This window comes from Nicotiana sylvestris, chromosome 10, assembly GCF_000393655.2.
Source record: "Nicotiana sylvestris chromosome 10, ASM39365v2, whole genome shotgun sequence".
Taxonomy (NCBI): Eukaryota; Viridiplantae; Streptophyta; class Magnoliopsida; order Solanales; family Solanaceae; genus Nicotiana; species Nicotiana sylvestris.
In genome coordinates, this window is record NC_091066.1 from 165,635,988 (window position 1) to 165,657,458 (window position 21,471).

General features: G+C 34.1%; 1 protein-coding gene across 1 annotated transcript; it reads left to right on the forward strand.

Annotated features, from left to right (window-relative positions):
- The first annotated feature begins 1,784 nt into the window (after positions 1–1,784).
- LOC104246217 (uncharacterized) lies at positions 1,785–9,755 on the forward strand. The gene is made up of 7 exons (XM_009801982.2): positions 1,785–2,114; positions 3,923–4,392; positions 5,355–5,538; positions 5,657–5,881; positions 6,013–6,129; positions 7,887–8,120; positions 9,215–9,755. Exons 1-7 carry the CDS (start codon positions 2,034–2,036, stop codon positions 9,428–9,430), a joined length of 1,527 nt encoding a protein of 508 aa, XP_009800284.1. The 5' UTR covers positions 1,785–2,033; the 3' UTR covers positions 9,431–9,755.
- Positions 9,756–21,471: the final 11,716 nt, after the last annotated feature.

Here is a 21,471-nt window from a genome sequence, read left to right on the forward strand (position 1 = left end):
CTTTCATGATGAATAAATATCACGGAGATTATATATAAAAAACTCAGAATGCATTAATGTAAAATAGTGTCGGTATATTATATATAAAAAATTATATTATACTATAATATAAATACGCATATTATCTTATTAAAAATATTAATACATAGATACTTATTGAATATTTTTGACGAAGTAGTGTCTGGTTGGAAGGATAACAAATTAAGTTCCAATAATTTGATGATTATCTTGTTCCAACTTATCTTCAATATTTTAAAACAAAAAGCGTTTGAGTGGTGGGAATTTTGCTTAATATATACGCTTCAAGCAAAAAATATAATAATAATGATGTCTTCAGCATGTTTGACTCAGAAACTATAATAATGAATCTCATGCAAATATTCCTTTCTTTTTTATTTCTGTCTCAAAATATTTGAGCCTTTTGTTTCTGGAATTCAAATTAAGTGCGTTTTTTGTGAATATTTAGATTTTAATTTTAACAATTTATTGATTTATCTAAAAAAAATAATTGAAAATTTATCAAATATTTGAGAGAAAGAATGAATAATATTTTTCCTTCGAAAAGCAATTAGCTCTATTTGAGAGAGAGAACTTTATTTCATTAAAGGTTGAGGCGCAAAAATCTTGTGAAAAGAAAACAAATATAAATCAAGCACATAGAAAAAGACTAGTAGTCGAAATATTGAATTAAGATTTGAGAGTAGGATGGTTTAATAAAAAAAAGTATAAAATATCCTTATAGGATATAGGTGTAATGGTTGCTATCAATCTCATTCCCCCCACCCTACGAAGTAGGAGCTCTTAATTATTAATTGGATCACTAATAAGAATGTTTTAAACAAAAACTTGAAAATGGTGAAGAACAAAGAATTAGAGGACAAAAAAACGAGTAAATTTAACTTAACCCCTTGACCTTTAATAGTAAAGTTAAGAGTTCCAATAGGTTACGGGTTTGAGTCGTAGAAACAACCATTTACGCTTGTATTAGGGTAGACTATATACGTCACACCTTTAAGAATGCGACTCTTCCCGACTCCTGCATCAATGCAGAATACTTTGTACACCTAGCTGCCTTTAACTTAATAGTTGAGAAGCAATGCTCTTTCCACCATTTGAACGAGAATGATAATATAGAGCCCGTTTGGATCGGTTTAGAAAAAATGGTTTTTCAGCAGAAATGTGTTTTAAACTAAAAAGCAATAAATTGGGGTTACCCAACTTCTTGCTTTTGCCTTGCAGTTTTAACAACATCACTATATAACAACACTTCACTATAAAAACCAAGCTTTTTGGGAACCAATTTTCATGTTATGTTATAATATATGTTTTCTACAACAGCATTTCACTATAACGGCCAAAAATATTCAGAACAAATAAAGTTGTTATAGAGAGGTTTGACTGTATATCACATTGATTGCATTAATATGTTATTATATAAACTTTATATATGAGCAAACATTTGGAGTTAAGTTAAATTAAATTAATATTAATTTTTGTAACATAGATCATCGTGTCTTAACCAACCAACATTAGATAAAAAAAATATGCTACAAAAATGATTACAATTCCAGTGGCACTAAGATAATAATCTTAGTAATGTATAAGTATTTTATAACGTCAGTTTATATAATTTATTAATTTTTCATGTTTATGGTGATTTATAAAAATATTTGTACAGGAATACGAAAATCCATTTGTTTTTATTTCCCATTTTGTTAACCGTTACATGTCAGTTTCTTTTCACTCCATATATAAACCCAAAAACTCTCCTATAAAGCGAAAAACAGTAGGAAAGCAATAGAAAACGAAACGTTATTAGTCAATTTCAAATCCCTAATAATTAAAACTTCCATTGACTCTTATCCTGTTCCTCTCAATCTTTTCAATATACACTTTAATCAAATGAACGTTTTACAGATAGATTATTGTTAAGTATTATTTATAAACGAAAATTAGTTTTTGTATGAATTTATACAACCAATGTTACTTGTTCTTGTAATTATAGCCGACAGATCATCATCATCAAATTCTCGATGAGTGATTCTCAGTTCTCTTCTCTTTCTTCCTCCTCCTACGACGGCTCCGCTTCTCCCTCCGCCGCCGCTCCACCGCCGGTAATCATTTCACTACTCGCTTTTTATTAATTCTACATTTTTTTGTAATTTGTAATTTTTTTAATTACTACTGATCGTTTATTGTCTAAGTTTTATTTTATGCCTATTTGTGTTGCGGTTTTGTGCTTGTGTAAATTGTGTGAATTATGTGATGAAGTTTCAACTTTTTTTGTAGTATGTTTAATCAATTATCTGGAACTTTTTTTTTTTACTGTATCTGTAGATTTTGAGTGTTTGAATAAATCTGAAAGTTAAATTTCTTTAATTTTGTGCAAATTTTATGCTTATAAGTGGATGCTATGGTTGTTAATGTGCTTGTGATGTAAATTGTGTGAATTAATTTGTTGAATTTGCAACCTTTTAAAGTATGTTTAGTCAATATTTGGAGTTTTCGGGAATGAATGTAGATTTTAAGAGTTAGGCCAAATTTTAAAGTTAAAGTGCTTCGAGATTTTGTGTCAAAATTTTTTTATGGTTGTTATCAAGTCAATATTTACTAGTGTGCTTGTGATGTACACTGTATGAATTGTGTGTTGAATTTGCAATGTTTAGTCAATTTTCTGGAATTTTTCTCTCTGGGTGTAGATTTTGAGTTTTTGGATAAATTTGAAAGTTAAATTGCTTTGCTTTTGTGACAAATTTATGCTTATAACAAAGGAGGAGCCATGATTTGAACTTTATGGGTTCTAAATTATAAAATAGCAACATTGGGTGTTAGTAATTGGGTTGTGACTTTAACTTTTGGACATATTTGGTAGATTTCTTAATACGAATACAAAGCTTGAACAAATCTAGCTCCGCCCCTGCTTATAAGTGGGTAGACGTAAGAGGCAAACAGGCAATGTGAGAATTTGTATGCTGAATTTGATACTCATTTATTGTATTCTTGTGGATATGATGGTGTTGACTGGAACATAGGTTAAGATACTAATTTGATTTATTTAACATAGGTTAAGATATTAATTTGTTTTATTACTATATTACTGGTAGCAGAAGGAAATATCAAATTGGTGCTTCGTAAAAGAAGTTTAAAAGAGATTATTAGATCAAATCTTAAATTTGAGTAGTTAAAGTGAATTTAAATTCGTGAAAGTTGTGAATTTTTTATAAAAAGGGAAAGACATCATGTACAGATTGGGACGGTGAGAGTATAATATCAGTATGTGTAAACTCATGCCTTTAAGTGTTTGTCAATCGATATTTTGTGATTTCTGGTGTAAATTTTGTAAATCATCTGATAATTTTGCTACTTTGTTTGTAGTATGTTTAAATTTTTGACTTCTCTGATGTTACTATTTCCGTTTTGAGGCGTTTCAAAGGGTTTGACACCATCCCAATCTATATGATTCTCGCAACTATCAAGATTTCAAATTCATTTAACTATTTGAATTTTCGCAACTATCGAGATTTCAGATATCAAAAGCAATTAATTTGTATCATACCAGCTGATGTTATCCTTACAAAAAATTCTGTGGCAATTAACCTTCCAAAACTCTAACCAAGTATCTCGCAAGTAGGTATGTTCACTATGCACCAAACGTACAGAAGAAAGGAAAGAGAACGTCTGACTCTTACTCCAGTTTGATGTGATGTTTCTCTATCAAACTCAAGATTCCAGTTTCAATGATGCTTCAATGCTTTTTCAACTAGCACTAAATATGATTAAAATGAATTTTACATCTTAAATGCCATAAAAAAATCACCATAATAAATGGAATCAGGGAGTACCAATTGAGTCCTACTTGTGCTCTCCAGACATAGAGAAGTTTTGAATTTAATTAATTTTTTATTTATTTATTTGACTGCAGAATGTGGTGGGGAATGGTTCGGGTGGAGATGCTAATAGATCTCGACAACTGATCACTTCACAAGTTTCACGGCATTGGCGAGATGTGTTCTGGATGGGGGTATTCATGTTGCATCTAGTATTGGTAGGTGTAGCACTTGCTGTATTGGGGTTTAACAGGTTTAGGGAAAAGGATAGGCTCAAAATCGATAGGTTCACGAACATGTTCCTTGAGAATCAACCTGGTTTGACTGAGGACTTTTGGCCTTTGTATGCCGTCGCTGGAGCAGTTGGAACAGTTCTGGCATGGGCTTGGTTGTTGTTGCTTGGATCAAGTGCTAATAGCATGATGAAGTTCTCGGTTCACATCTTAACAACATATCTTGCTGTGATCAGTGTGTTGTGTTTCTGGCAGAAGCAATTTTTCTGGGGTGTTGCATTTGCTGTTGGTGCGGTATTGCAGTTTTTGTACGTAATATCAGTTATAGACAGGTATAACAGAAAAGAATCATGATTTTGTAAAATAAGCAAACAGAAAAGAGTCTTGCTTTTATGTTTTTATTGGTTTCTATCGGAATGCAATTCTCTTTGACAAAATATTTTTTTTGTCTGTCTGTTGACCGTGTATTGTTTTAATTTCATTTAATGTAGTGAATATGCAACTCGCTATCCCTGCTTTCATTCTAAAACGCCAGCTTGGAGAAAATTGTGTTGTTGTGAGATTGTATAAAGTGAGCAGTTCACTATTTTTTGCTTTTACATGTAAAGAGACAACTACAATTTCTACAAAGGGCAGCAAGTCATGTGTTTTTTTTGGTCATGCTATTACTTTCTCGTTTATATTGTAGGGAAGAGATGATTAGCTTTCAGAAGTATTTTAAACGGACCACTATTTCTATCTTTTCTCTAAATGCATACACTTGTCATCAATTCTGAATGTCATCTACCATTTGTTATGTCCTTTTCTGTCTTCTGCTGGAGCATCTGCAGATTAGTTTTCTTGAAAGAATTCTTATCTGGAGTCACCGTAATAAAATACCACATCATGCTAACCTCCTTTTTGGTTTGTTACAACCATGAACTTCTAGGATAGTTTAGATTGGTGTTAAAAGATTTGACCAGTTTAATCCTTGTCGCAGACAAAGCATGGTATTTAAGTGAAGGGTAGAGGGGCAGGCCATTTATCCTCCAAGTCTCCTTTCGTCAGTGGCCCTTGAGGATTTCTCGGTTGTCAAAAAAAAGTTTTATGGTCTCATAAGCTTTTTAATATTTAAACAAAGTTAATGGCAGAGAGGAATATGTAAATTTTCCTAAACTCAGGAAGCATAGTGTATAAAGAGGAGGTTAAAGCTCAGAAAGGATATAAACACAGAGGTCAAGATTATTTTGAATAAGGAAATTGTTGAATAAGTTTCGGTTTTTGTGAAAAAATTTCTTTTCACCCAATTTTGCAGGCTTCCATTTACCATGTTGGTGTTACAAAGAGGTGTGAAGATGGTGTGGAGCCTTCCTGAAGTTATGGGAGTCTCATGTGCATTCATGCTCGTCATGCTTTCATGGCTAGTACTTTGGTCTTTTGGAGTAGCTGGTGTTGTAGCGCTTAGTATCGGTGATGGTGGACGCTGGTGGCTTCTTGTGGTGAGCTGGCAAGTTTTTGCTCTTCATTTGATCTGGTTTTAGGGCTTAGTCAGTGTCAAATTTATACTGGTTATGCCACCAAGTAACATGAGCTGTTGATTGCTTGTGTTATGTACAGGTCTTCTGTGTGAGTCTGTTTTGGACTGGTGCAGTACTGTGTAACATTATTCATGTAATAGTGTCGGGCATGGTATTTCTAGTTCTCATTAATGGTGGTCGGCAAGCAGACTCAATGCCTCCCAAACCAGTGATGAGATCCTTACGCTATGCTGTTACAACCTCGTTTGGCAGCATCTGCTATGGGTCACTTTTTACAGCTGCGATCCGGACATTACGCTGGAAGGTTGGTCAATCTGTTCTTATCTAATTGTATGTTATATTAACTTCTCATATGAAGGGTAACATTTTCACGTACATATTGTTTAACTGCACGTATGAACAGTTTTGACTGACTAGTGGTTTCGTGTAATGCAGATTAGAGGAGTCAGATCAAAGATTGGCAAGAATGAGTGTTTGCTTTGCTGCGTCGATTTCCTCTTTCATTTGGTTGAGACCTTAGTTCGTTTCTTCAATAAATATGCTTATGTTCAGGTATTTCGTTAATATTTATAGTGGCATATCTTTGTCCGTTCTTCAAGTCATTGTTGATTTTTCAATATATTTGTAAACTATGTCCCTACAAATGGATACTTTTATGAAGGGTCTTACTTCACCTTCTAACTGCTGACCACCTTTTACTGCTAAACTCCAGATCCACAACTCCCTTTTCCTCCTTGATAGCCCATCCATGGATCCATTCTGGGAGGTACCTTGGCACCTCCCAGAAAGCAGCTTGGGGTTGCTTTCTTGGGGTAATCCCTGATAACATATAAGAAGAAGAAGATAATGACAATCTAGTTAACGGTATACCTTAAAAAACTTAGATTCACTTACAGGCCTTGGTGGACAGAGTTGCTTGGTACCTGTGGCTGTGTTGGTGGGAGATAGCAGGTACTTCGTGGAATTTGTAGAGGTGCGCGTAAGTTGGTCTGGACACCAGGTTTATCACAAACAAAAAAAAAGAGTAGCCGCTGCTTTGATATTGATGTCTCCACTCTCCAGTGAGCTTGGTTATTTGAGTTGTCCCCAAAAGGGATGACTGAGTGGTTGAGGCATAGGAGTAATGAACGTGCACATCCCACTGTCACATCCTAGCTACAACGCTCATCATGAGCCCACCTACTCTATTTTTGAGGAGCAGAACCAACACCTGTACCTGTGGATTATATCAGGCTGCCTTGTATTAATTAAGGTGTCCGCAAGTTGGTTCGGATGCCGCACAACAACAGCAATTACGCCTCAGTCCTAAACGAGTTGGGGTCGCCTATATGAATCCTTACTGACCGTGTTTCTCCATTTAAGCTCAACTCATGCCATCATCATACAAATAAAATATAAGTTAAATATATATAATATATATAAACAACAACAACAACAACATACCAGTATTATCCCACACTGTGGGGTCTGGGGAGGGTAGTGTGTACGCAGACCTTACCCCTACCTTGTGAGGATATAATATATATATATATATATATAATAATCTATAGTTTACTGGCCTATAAATCTATAATCAGGTCAAAATACTCCTAAAAAAGCTATAGGTTAAAAATAAAGGTATTAACAAGGCTAAAACCTATGCCCAACTAGTAGATATCACCTATATGGATCTTTTCCTTCCATCGTGTCCTATCTTTAGCTAAGTCTTCCAAGAAATTTTAGGTCTTTCTAGACAACTGATTTCCATATGATTTTAGGTCTACCTATTCCCTTTTTAACACATTCACATATCATGGTTTCACACCTAATAACTGGTGCATACACAACAGAACAAAGAAGGGCCACTAATGCTGCATGAAAAGGATGCTGAAAAGCATAGTCTCTAATCTCTATTTGACAGTCTTTGACTTCTGTATTTTTTAATTTATATGTAGATATCTAAGGTTGTTAGCAGTGGCCTTGCATTTTGATTGCCATTAAAGCTATTGCCAAACAGTTTATCTTTCTGGGTAGATGGATTGATTGTCAACAAACAAGGTATATATCATACTTTGATTTCGAGGGCGAGCAAGATCTGAGATGGGAAGGGTTTGGAGCAAACCATTCATATATCTTACTTTAAACCTTTTATATTTCCTGTATTTTAGGTACCCTTTGTATCTTATTTGATGATGGCGGTGTTCTTATAAATATAAGTAGCACTTTGGAAGAAATTTTGCATTGTAGTGAATTTTTTAAAATTTTTACCAGAACCAGATCTCAATTAGTTAGTGAATTTGATGTCATATTTCAAACACAATCCTTTGCAGATTGCAGTTTATGGTAAAAACTTTAATCGCTCGGCAAGAGATGCCTGGGAGTTGTTCCAATCAACAGGGGTTGAAGCACTTATTGCCTATGACTGCTCAGGTGCTGTTATATTGATGGGAACTCTTGTAGGTGGGCTGGTAGCCGGAACTTGTGCCGGAGTTTGGACAAGGATCAAGCATCCTGACAGAGTGATGATGGTGGGTTCTACTTCCTTGTTGATGGGAATGATCTTGGTAAGTTATAGTTATCAAATCCTAGCTCCCATCTTACTTTTATTGTCTGAAAGTGTATGCCCCTTTTGTCTTCCCTCATTTCCGTTTTTATCCTTACCTGATATTAGGGCCCAAATTCATTCAATCTTCTCTTTTCATTTGCTTTCTGTTCATGAGGTTTGTCTTTAAATGGTCCTCAAGTTCTTTAATGATCTAATTGAACAACTATTCAGTTTGATTATGTGATGTTAAGTAAAGATAAATGGAAGATGAAAGAAATAAATATGAAGAATAGCGACTATACTTATTTCTTTTATTGTCTGAAAGTGTATGCCCCTTTTGCTTTCTCCATTTTTTCCTGCCAATCCACCATGTACTCACTCACGGCCTTATTGCCCACTTGTGCGTCCCTCTCAAGTATTGCCAAAGTCAGAGTTCAATCTGAATAAGCTTGATGAACTTCTAAATATAAATACTGTTAACTGCGGATTCAACACACAGCAATAGGTCATACTGAGATGCTGCACCTGGTGTCACACTTTTAAGAACCAACTTTTAATCTAGCGGAACAATTATCAACTTTTATTGGGATTCACAGTTGAACTTTGGTTGAACCTTGTGATGTGTGATCAATTGATGATCCATTTAATATAACCTAATCTATTCTTTCTTGATTTTCAAAGTGCATAGGCATTCAACATCATCACAAATCATGAGTCTTATGTCCGGCGTATGTGATTATTAGTGGCAGAAGTGGGTGAAAATAATGGGAGACCAAGGTTTGAATCCCAGTAGAGACAAATGCTAAGTGGTTTTTTTTCAACTGGGTAATCGTTGGTAGATAGAGCTACCTGATACCTATGCCGTGGGAGGTACATGCACTCAATAGAATAGTCGAGCTGCGATACCATAGCACCACCTTTATAAAATAACCGTGATTATTAGTCGCTAAGATAGTTCCCTTTGGGATCACCACTAGACACTATTTGAAACTTGAGCTTGTTTACGGTCATGGTCGATACCAAAAATGTTGGATATCTTAATCACTTACCACCCTCTTCTTCCATGGCTCTCTATCTTCCCTATTATATATGACATTGGATATTGACTTTCAGGTCGGACTGGCTACAGTTGTTGTGGAAAGCGCTGTGACATCCATATATATCTGTTATGCCGAAGATCCTGTATTAATACAAAGATGGGATGCGGAGTTTTTCAACAAGATGTCAGAGATGCTGCACCAGCGATTACAACATAGAAGTGCGCGAGCAACTCAAGTACTGACCAGCAGCAGATTTGATAGCCAAATGCAAGAAATTGCTGCCGTTTGAATCCCCCCCCCCCCCCTCCCGCCCACACACACACATATTTTTTTACATTCATCTCTTAGCTCCTTGTCTTCCTGTACTAGTTTTTGATTTTGTCAATAGGTTTGTAGATAGATAAAATCCGTTCCGGTCTATTTCCCATCTCAAAGGGAAGGAAAGAAAGCCTCAGTTTAAGATGATTCCAAATAGCTTGTATTTGTTTTTTTTAATTATTATTATATAAGTTTCGTAGGTTTTAGAATGAGTGGGAAGAGAACTTTTGAAGTTTCTAATCTTATTAGTATGTATTATTAAGACTGTTTGTTATCTTAGCATCTGGATTTTTGTAGTTTGTCTTTATTTATAAGTTAATAAATGTAAAATTTAAATAAATTAGTAAGTAAATATTATATCGACAATATTAAGAAGAATCATAATTAAATGTAGTAAAAAATATTTGTTTGATGAAGCATAATGTTAAAGCTAACAGTGGCGGTAGCGATGATAGCTAATGGTGGTGAAAGCTGATGATTGTGCTATGGTTAAATAAATACTTATTCGTATCGGATATTTACGTCAAACCAAATAATTTAATCATGAAAGTCACAATTAAAGTGTAGATGCATATAACCTAACTATGGTTAAGTGAAAAATACGTAAGATAACTCTCATGCAAGCATATGTTTGATGTAAACATCGGATGCGAGTAAATTTCGTAATGAATAGAGTAGCGGTAAGAAAAGAGATTTGCAGTCGTACCCTATATTTGTGTCACCTTTTAACTTGTACCCTATTTTAAAATTTAATGACTTGGTAGCCAGCTGATAAAAAATCCGTAATAATATGATAATTACACCCCTGACAAAAGATATAAAACCTGCATCACGCATTAATCGCGTGATCTGCAACCTCATTCGTGAAAAAAGATCTCCTCCTCTCATTTTGCAAATGAAAAAAGTTATTTAGTTCATTTGCTAAAACTTCAAACTAAACATGCTTAATTTTTGTCTTGCGGTATGTAATTTTCTAATGAGTTTTTGCTAATGAATGCTGAAGTTATTTAGTTCATTTGCTAAAGTTTCATACCAAAACATGCTGAAGTTTTGTAACGCAATTTACAGTTTTGTCCTGAATTTTATCCAAAATTTCAGTCTAAACAAGCTGAAGTTTTTTAGTTCATTTGCTAAAACTCCAGCCTTGTTATGATAAAAATCAAAATATGGTGGATGTCTACTCTTCCTCCATGATTCTTCTCTCAAATGGTTAATTACATATTCAATGACATATTTTATATGTTCAATGACATATTCCATGACATATTTTCTTCACTTTTCATGTCTATATAAAGGCCTTGTAATAGATAGAAAAATACACACAATTGAAGAAGAAAATCTCTTCCTTCTCTCCATCTCCATTTGTTGTTCATATTTTACTAAATTGCTTTTATTTCCTTGTTCCATATTGTTACTTTGAGTTATATTTCATAACACGTTATCTGCACGAGTCTCTAACCAATTGTATATATATCTACAAAAAATTTCCTACATCAGGAAAGATTACAATTAGAAGCTATACATATCATCACATGGTTAAATGTAAAGAGAAACTACATATGGTAAGTAATGAAATGTAAGAAGGTAAGATTATCTTATACTTGTCATTCCTTTAAAATCTCATATGCACACAACTTCGTACTACACCTGTATTGCATAAACACATATTAATATTACATCTTTTATATCACATGAATGGAATAAAATTTTCGAAGTTCTATATGTGAAAATCATAGTAACAGTTAATTGTTGATATGATGCATGTCATGGTAACCAAGGATATGTTATATAAGCTTATGCATATTTGTGTGTTAACTATCTTAAATCTGTCCTACCACTTTTAACATTTTCTTTTACTTGGATAAATATTTTTTTCTTTTGGGTTTTTGCACTTGCATATAAAAAAAAGGAATTTAAAAAAAAAATTGGTCATACTGATTAGAAGCATAAATCATCTTGAAGAAAACAAGAAATACTTCACATCTTTATCTAGGTTGATTAATTACTTCTTTGAAATTTGGAAAACAAATCAGCTACTGAGAAAGTATACTTCATAATTTATGGTCGTATCATTTGAAAGCAAACAGTGATTAGTATGACTCCTAGAAGAGGTATTTTCGAGTATCCATGATTTACTTGATGCTTGCTACTGGCTTACCATTTTCAAGTATTTTATATGAATGATGCATAAGCTACAACTGGTAAGTTGTACCTATAATGTCACTTTTCAGGTAATATAAATGCTGAATTTATGTATTAGTACTATATATGTGTTGTTACCTATATGTTGTACTTTTTGATAAATTTATTCACTAATTGCTTGGTTGAATTGAGTGAAGGAAAGTCATGGCGTTAAATCAAATCCAATAGGTAGGGTATACCCCGAAAACAACAATATTTTTGAGAGAGACTCAATAAATATTATGACAATGATTTTATGATCCTTTTAAACTCTAATAGAATTTAGAAGAAATATTCTGACTACAAACGGTTGTATTTCATATAGATGCTACAAATAATTAATAAAGCTTTACGCTGATTTGAGATTTGTACACTTATTTAAGAAAGCAAATTTGATTTGCTAAGTTGCAAATTAGTTGTGTATAACTTTCTTGGCATGTAATTGAAATTAAGGCTTGGGATGCTCCATAATGATAAGAGTTGGGTTTGAGTCCCAATTTATTATGGCCTAACATGTCTTTATATTGGTAAGACATTGGGTTTGAGTCCCACTATACCATATTGATGATATAATGATGACCAAAGAAAAATAATATATTTTTCATTAAAGGCACGAAGATTGTCCCACTTGATTTGCTTCATTCTTGAAGTGAACGTGGTAGCAGTGCATAATAAGTTTAAATGAAGACAAGTGGTTGAACAACGAACGTGGGCATTCCAAAGATCAAAATAATAATAATCATCACTATGATGATAAAAAGAGAACAATAAGGGTTCTCAAAATAGTCCTTCAAAATGTGAAGGCAATGTTTACCGTCAAATTGGTATGAAAATAATAAAGTACGTCACTGATTATAATTCATTCCTTCAAGAGAATGTGACTTGTGATAAGCATTGAGAATGCAAACTCATTCCTAAAGTTGAATGTGGCAATATGTGATAAAAGCAATGAATAAATACATGAAATTCATGATTATATGAATACCACACAACTCACCTCTAAGGGAGGTTTGAGTGAAATAAAGAGAATAAATATTATTGTGTGGTTACATGAATATGTCATTGGTCGCGTACATGTGATATGGCAAATATTATTTTGTCATGCCATATAAAAGTTATTAAAGACAAAATTAAAGCAAGAAATGATTTTGCTTATGATAATTCTGACCATGACAATTTATTATGATATAAGTTTCTCCGTGAATGAGACATTTACCATATGAATGGTATGATAAAAGATCTTGTAGTACAAAAGTTGTTAAGAGCTCCAGAAAAACTAATTTGTTACTACCCGGATAAATAAAATTATTCGTGACATCGGTATTATAAAGTCTCATTCCAAATGTGTAAGTCAAAGTGGTTGGCATATTGAGACTATAAATGAAAGGAAGATTGAATATCTTCATATTTCTATAATCATACTGGGTAAATATGAAAGATTACCCGATTTTCTTTCTATTTGTACTACACAAATATAAGCATGATGTTGGAATCATATGCCACAAGTAAACTAGAGGTTTACTAAAATAAATACTAGTTGACATGACCGGTTGACCATCCTGGTTCAATTATGATGCAAAAAATTAATTGACAATTACATTGGCATATATTAAAGAATAGAAGATTATTCAAGAATTATCTTGTGCTGCTTATTCTCATGATATACCAGTTAAGGTTGGGATTGAATCCCTTGATTTCTGAAACAAATAAAAGGTGATAAATATATGGGCTCAGTCACATGTCATGTGGACCGTTTACTATTATATGATTTTAATAGATGCATCTATTCTATGGTCATATGTGCATTTGTTATCAACTTGCAGTTTGGTTTTTGCAAGATTGCTTGCTCAAGTTATTAGAGCACAATTCCAGAATATAAATTATGATGATTTATCTTAATAATACTGGTTTAAATCCAAGTTGATTTAGCAGAAATTTTATGCCTCTAATTATAGTTAAATCATTGGTTATGAGAACAAAACTCCCAAAAACGAAATTTGGTATGAGATGTATTATTTAATATACAACAACACTTGTACGCATCTAGCCAAGTTATAAAAATTTCTCCTAATCATAATCGGTTCAGGGTCAGGAACCAAATAATTTCTATACATAAATATGGATGTGCTATATGATTTAATTATGTCACCAAAATGCACAAATATGAGTTCCCAAAGAATGTTGGAAAATGTGTTGGTGATCCCAACATTAGGAGGAGAAAATGGGCAACTGAGAAAGTGATACGTGAAATGAATTATTATGAATACATATAGATCCCCGTACAAGAAAATATGAACTTGAAGTTCAAGTGATAATTCATTTACAAATTATTGTCAGACGCATTTGCTGACCCAAAGCTAAATGTCATATTTCAGTTGTTAATGCTCCAAATAGAATAAAGTCCATAAGAGACAGAGTCTATGGCACGCATGAAGCGTAACAAACCAATCGGTTCCAAAGATAAAACTCCTTGAAGAAGGAGAGGGGCAAATATTAAAAATTGTCATAATAAGGAGGCAAGTGCTCTAAAAGAGCACCACGACATAACACTTTGTAAGACCTCATGTGAGAGGCATAGGTACCTGAAAATAATGAGATAAAGAGATCTCAATAAGTTATGTCTTTATTGTATAATAATTGAACTGACATAAAGTGATCATCGACGATATTGTTAACATAATGTAGCGCTCAATATTATTAATATTGACGAGGATCTTGAGTTCAAATCTGTCATGAAATTTGGACAGATAAATGATTGGCCAAATGAAAAATACGCAATGAAAATTGACTTCACTTGAAAAATGTGAAGTTGGGCGGATAGTCCCAACACCCGAAAGTATAAACCCAATGGAGGTATAAATGTGTTGTTGTGCAAAAAAAAATGTTCAAGTCAATAGACATAAAGACGACTTGTGACACAAGAAAATTAGTAAATATCCTCACATTGATTATACGGAGACATATTCTCTTATGGTGGATATAATCATTTCAGGTTTTAATCTGGCAATTCATGTAAACTTGATATGCGTATAATGAAAATCATTGAATGATTAAAATTGTTCTGAAGCATATTAATATTTCCAAGAAATTTATTAAATAAAGCTTCAAAAATCCTTATACGGATTGAAAAAATCAGGGCGCATGTGGTATAATCGCATGTGTGAGTACCTATTGAAAGAAAGGTACAAGAATGATTCAATTTGTCCTTGTATCTTTATAAAAAGATCTGGATTTGAATTTGTTATAATCTCTGTGTATGTTGATGATTCAAATATCATTACAACTCTCAGGTAACTTCCTAAAGTAGTAGACTGTTTAAAGAAAGAATTTGAAATGAAAGATCTTGGAAAGACAAAATTTTATCTTGGTCTACAAATTGAGTATATGAAAGATGAAATTTTTATCAATCAATCAGCATACAATGAAAAGATTTTAAAGCGATTTTATATGGATAAAGCACATCCATTTAGTACCCCGATGGTTGTGAGATCACTCGATATAAATAAAGATTCATTCCGACCTCATGAAAATAATCAAGAACTTATTGGTCCTGAAGTACCATATCTTAATGCAATTGATGCAATAATATATCTTGCTAACACTACAAGGCGTGACATAATGTTTTCAGTTAATGTCTAAGCAAGATATAGTTCTGCTCCTACAAGGAGACATTGGAGTGAAATCAAACACAAATTGTGTTATCTAAAAGGGACTACCAATGTGGGCTTATTTTATGGCAATGATTGCAATCCCGATCTTGTTGGTTATGTCGATGTAGAGTATTTATCTGACACACACAAGGCTTGATCTCAAATATGCTATGTGTTTACATGTGGAGGCACTGTCATATCTTGGCGATCGACTAAGCAATCAATTGCGGCTACTTCTTCTAATCATGCTGAGATAATTGCTATTCATGAAGCAAGTCGAGAATGTATTTGGTTGAGGTCTCTAATATATCTTATCCAAGACAAATGTGGTTTGAAGTGTGACAAACTACCCTTAATTTTGCATGAAGACAATGCATCATGCATAGCCCAAATGAAGGGATGATTCATAAAAGGAGATAAGACAAAGTACATTTCACCAAAGTTATTTTTCATACATGATCTTCAAAAGAATGGTGATATCAATGTGCAACAGATTCGTTCAAGTGATAATATGGTTGATTTATTCACCAAATCTCTACTGACGTCAACATTCAAGAAACTGGTGTACAAGATTGGGATGCGAAGGCTGAAGGATGTGAACTGATGCTCTCATCAGGGGGATTTAATACGCGGTGTACTCTTTTTTCCTTACAAGGTTTTGTCCCACCGAGTTTTCCTTGCAAGGTTTTTAACGAGGCAACCAAAAGACGTATTTCTAAATATATGTACTCTTTTTCCTTCATTAGGATTTTTTTTCTCATAGGGTCTTTTCCTAATAAGGTTTTAACGAGGCACATTATTTATGGACATCCAAGGGGGAGTGTTATGATATAAATCAAAATATGGTGGATGTCTACTCTTCCTCCATGATCTTTCTCTCAAATGGTTAATGACATATTCAATGACATATTTTCTATGTTCAATGATATTATTCCATGACATATTTTTTTTACTTTTCATGTCTATATAAAGGTCTTGTAATAGATAAGAAAATGCACACAATTGAAGAAAATTTCTTCCTTCTCTCTATCTCCATTTCTTGTTCATGTTTTACTAAATTGCTTTTATTTCCTTGTTCCATATTCTTACTTTGAGTTATATTTCATAACAAGCCTAAATATACTTAAGTTTTTGCCCTGCAATTTGTCAATAGTCTTTTATTAAAGAAGGATAAAATCGTCTTTTTAAAATGCTTTTAACAAAAAAATAAGTATGGTGCAAACGGAAAAACAAAACGAATATAAGTTAAAAGATGATGATCAAATAGGACGCCCCCATGCAATTTTTACGGTAAAAAGTCACATTTGCAAGAATCTTAAAATGAACAGCGTTTTAATGATCTTGTGTAAGATCTTAATGAATTAGGCCTACTCAAACAAAATAAGTGGTCGTAAAAGAAAGAAGAAAAATAAATACACTTAATAGACTAAGATTTGAGGGATGCAAATCATATCTCCATGAGTACGAAACAATCGCGGGCTAAATCTATAGATTTGAAGTTTGATCAATTTCAAAAACTATCTAGGATCCTCAGTTTGATTATATGGTGGGATTTTTAAATTTACTGTTTACTTTTTTTTGCCGAGATATATAGATTAAACACATATTGTCCATTCGCTAGTATTTTTATTAAGAAGTTGGATAGGCATAATAACAATTAATAGTAGAACAGAAATAGCTTTTAATTTGATTTTGCGTAAAACGAACCCCTCGAGCTATTTAGCTTAATTCTTCTTGTTAGTTATATAATGACTCAACCACATCTAGAACCTGCTTCTGAGCTGGAGCGACTGGTGGGTCTGCAAGAACGTCTTCTATTTTACGTCTTAAATTAAATATGAGAACTTACCAATAAGGACAAAAAGAAAAAGGTTGTGTTCAAGCTACTTCATCGTCTACTAGTAAAGAAATATACAGACTCGTTAAATGGTTGGTTGTCTAGAATGATACTATTAAATTTAATGTGGGGACTGAATATCCTTGTTCAACCATTTTAATTTATGAGAATTTCTTTGACCGAACGCCGAGTTTAAAATAGAATTGAGAACTTTCGAGATTTGTAAAAGTTTTTCATTAAAAATAAATGGAAAATTTAAATTAAATTGTGTTTAAATTTAAAAATGAGTTATTTTATTTTTGAACGAACTAAAAATAAAATAGATTCATATAAATTTAAAGAGAAAGATAAACCTGCTTTAGGCTTAAGTTTCTCTCGAAAATATGCTTTCAACTAAACCTGCTTATCTGACTCTGTGGACTGGCTTGGATCTTCTCATCAGATCTGGACAACAGTGAAATTCAACCTAGGAAGCATGAAAGATATTACTAGTATTAAGTATATTGGATAAGTACAACGGATAATTGCGAGTGAGGTCTGAATAGGGTAATATTTACATAGACTTTATCCTTATTTTGTGAAGGTAGAAAAAATGTTTCTGATAGACCCTCGGTTCAAAAAACATATAATCACAACAGCAATAACAAAGAACTATGGAAAGAGAAGCACTAAAGCAATTAGAAAAATAATAAAACCGAAACAAACAAAACAACATTCAATAAAAAAGATTTAAGATTAGGAAATACGAGAATAACACTAGTACTATACGTGTAAAAAAAAAAGGAAAATATAGGTTTAAAAGAGAAAAACACTCAGCTATTCACTAACCTACTGCCATCGAGTATTCTGATCAACTCACTAGTTTGACTAATCGAATTCTCACATCATGTGACGTATTAAAGAAGAAGCGCTACTATAAATGAAGGAATCCCATCTATTTTACCACAAACTTATAATTAGTTATATTTTAGAATACAATCTTCATCAAATAGTTAAGGCGAACACCATTATTTCTCATTTAGAAACTCGTGTTTTAGTCGTAGTATTGCACTTTAATTACTGTATTTTATGTGTGTTTGAGCTTAAATGATAGTAATTACACTTAGTACGTGTTGTATGCCTTGCAGGAAGTGATTCTGAGCTAAAAAGATAATTTGGAGCTGAATCAATCAATTGGGAGCTATGAAGTCTGAGTAAAAGCCCAATAAGTTAAGCCAGGATCATGTTCGGAGGTCGTGTACCAAGTCTGGATGTAAAAAGAGGATGAAACAATTTTACTCTGAGAAAATAACACTGCCACGCCGCATGGGGCGCTGCAGGGCGCAACGCGACAGTGTAAAACATGCCTGACTGGAAAAAATACACGCCAGCGAATAATCTCCACAAGCGCGCCGCAAGGTGCAACGCCGGGCGCGGTGCGGGTGTACAAAAATTGCAGAGTAGTTTCCTACTTCGGTTTGGAAAGGGTAGTTTCATCCCGGATTATTTTCACACGGTATAAATACACCGAAAACACATGATTTTGAGGAGGACGTGACTTTGAGAGGAAAACGAAAGTACGGAACACTCGGGAGCACATATTTGATCAATTCTTCCATTCTTATTCTAGTATTCATCGATTTTATGTTTGAAAATATTATTTTTGATGATTGTATGAACATGAGTGTCTGCGAACGCTAATATTCTGGGGTCATGGGTACTACATGAATATAATGTAATGTTTGAAGTTTAATTTGACGAGTTTGAGTTTATCATATTGGGTTATTTATTTAATTCTTCTAAGTAGCTAACAGTGAAATACTATCTACGAATCTAGAGTTTAAGTCGAAAGTGAGAATTCTAGATTGCATGTAGAATTAAATATTGCAAGTTCTTGAACCTGGGCATCGGGGAACAGATTCGCAATTAGGATAGACATATACCTAATTGCCTTGCTTGGTTGAAATACAGGAATTGTAATTGCATTCTTGTTAATCTTAATTCTATAGACATATAGGCATTAAGTTAGCTTGAATAGGCGAGTACGGACTCGAAAGATTCTTATAAGTAATATTAACATTGTCGATCAATAATACATATAAATCAATCAGTTATTTTAAGCTAAGAATATAACATGATTGTTAGCTAGCCTATGACCCTGGAATATCCTCTCCTACTGATTGTTATTCGAAATTGCTTAAGTGTTGCGATTCATTTTTAGTTATTTCATTGCTTGATAGCTTTTTAGGTAGTACATTAATCAATTACATATTTTGTGAAAAATCTCTTGAACCGATAAGTTATTTGAGTTTGAATCAGTCAAAAGTTAATCACAAATCTTCGTAGGAACTACTCTACTCACTACTCTATTACTTGAAGACCATGTATACTTGCGTGAGTATCTTTGGTCGCAACAAATTTTGGCGCCGTTTTCGGGGACTTAGAAATTAGCTACTTGACTGAGTTAAGCTTTTATTAGTTATTTATTCAAGTTTTAATTTTTAATTTGCCTTGTTTGTGTTAACGCAAGATCTTCTCTTGAATGCAGAGGAGTAGAACCGCAAACAACCTCCTTCCTCTTGATCCTGAGATTGAACGAACACTTCATAGAGTGAGAAGGGAAGTCGAAGCTAGAACTAGAATAGAAAGAGAGTTGGGCATCGTAGTTCAACCACAGCCAATAGAGATGGCGGGTAATGAAGAGCGTCCGGTGATAGAAGCCGCAAGGCCCAATCTTGCTAATATGACTCGGGCTATTGTTGAAGCTTGATATCATAGATCATTTTGAACTCAAATAGTACATGGTACAGCTGATTCAGTCCACAGGGTAATATGTGGGTCTATCTCATGAAGACTCGCAGAGGCACGTTCAGAACTTCTTGGAAATTACGGACACTTACAATTATTCAAACATTTCCAAGGACTATGTCAGGCTGACACTGTTTCCCTCTTCACAGCTGGAGGAAGTTAAGGAATGGTTGCAAAAAGAGCCTGCAAACTCAATCCACATTTGGGATGATCTAGCCAGGAAATTTTTAATCAAGTTTTCCCCCACTAAGAAGACAAAGTCGTTGAGGAGCCAGATTCTTGGGTTCCAACAACGGGATGGCGAGACTCTTCGTCAATCATGGGAAAGATACAAGAAGCTACTCAGAAACTGCCCGCATTATTGTCAGACTAATGAGGTGTTGGGTCATACTTTCGTGGATGGGCTAGACGAGACATCAAAGATGAATCTTGATTCAGTTTGTGGAGGTAGTTGCATGACTAAGCCGTATAGTGAAATCCAGCTTCTGCTAAACAACTTCACTGCTGTGGGGCAACAAAGCAGAGGTCCGATGAACCAACATGCACAATATGGGAACACTTACAATCTAAATTGGAAGAATCACACTAACTTCTCCTGGGGTGGAAATCAGCCGACTCAGAATCATTATAGGCCCCAAGAAAATTTCAATCAACCTCAGAATCCACCCCAACAAATAGAAGAGGGTAGGAATGACTTGCTAAAGACGTTGTTGCTTATGACCAATTTCAGAAATCTTGAGAGACAAATGGGGCAGCTAGCATCAAATCAGAATATTAGGCATCCAAGTACTCTTCCCAGTGATACACAGAAGAATCCTCAAGTTAATGCAGATACACTCAGAAATGGGAGGGAATTAGAAGAAGTGCCAAAGAAGAGAAAGGATAAGCCTACACCTGAGGGGGAGTTGATTCCTAAGGCAACATATGAGTCAAAGAAAGATGATGCAAGTTCAGAACCAGTGAATGTTGTAAGGCCACCACCACATTTCCCCAAAGATGGTAGAAGAGAATGATGATCGCATGTTCAACAAATTTCTCTCTATGTTGAGCTAGGTTCAATTGAATATTCCATTGGTAGATGTGCTTCGCGAAATTCCAAAATATGCTAAGTACATAAAAGATATAGTGACTCACAAGAGGAGATTGACTGAATTCGAGACAGTCGCACTTACTGAAGAGTGCACTTCAAGGGTCCAAAACAAGCTTCCTCAAAAGCTTAAGGATCCTGGCAGCTTTACCATCCCTGTGCGAATTGGTAATATCGATGTGGGTCGTGCTCTTTTTGATTTGGGGGCGAGAATAAATCTGATGCCCTTGTCCTTGTTCCAATAAGTGGGTCTGAGAGCTCCAAGACCAACCACTGTGATGTTGCAACTAGCTGATAGATCCATAGCCTACCCTGAAAGACTGATTGAAGATATGTTACTGCAAAATCGGGAAATTCATCTTCCCAACGTACTTCATTATCCTAGATTATGAGGTTGATGAATAGGTTCCAATCATATTGGGACGACCACTCTTGGCTACAGGTGATGCGATTATTAAACTGAGATAGGG

Coding starts and splice junctions, on each gene's coding strand:
- LOC104246217 (XM_009801982.2), top strand. CDS start 2,034: ATGAGTGATTCTCAGTTCTCTTCTCTTTCTTCCTCCTCCTACGACGGC. Junction 2,115..3,922: donor CCGCCGCCGCTCCACCGCCG/GTAATCATTTCA, acceptor ATTTGACTGCAG/AATGTGGTGGGGAATGGTTC. Junction 5,882..6,012: donor TCCGGACATTACGCTGGAAG/GTTGGTCAATCT, acceptor CGTGTAATGCAG/ATTAGAGGAGTCAGATCAAA.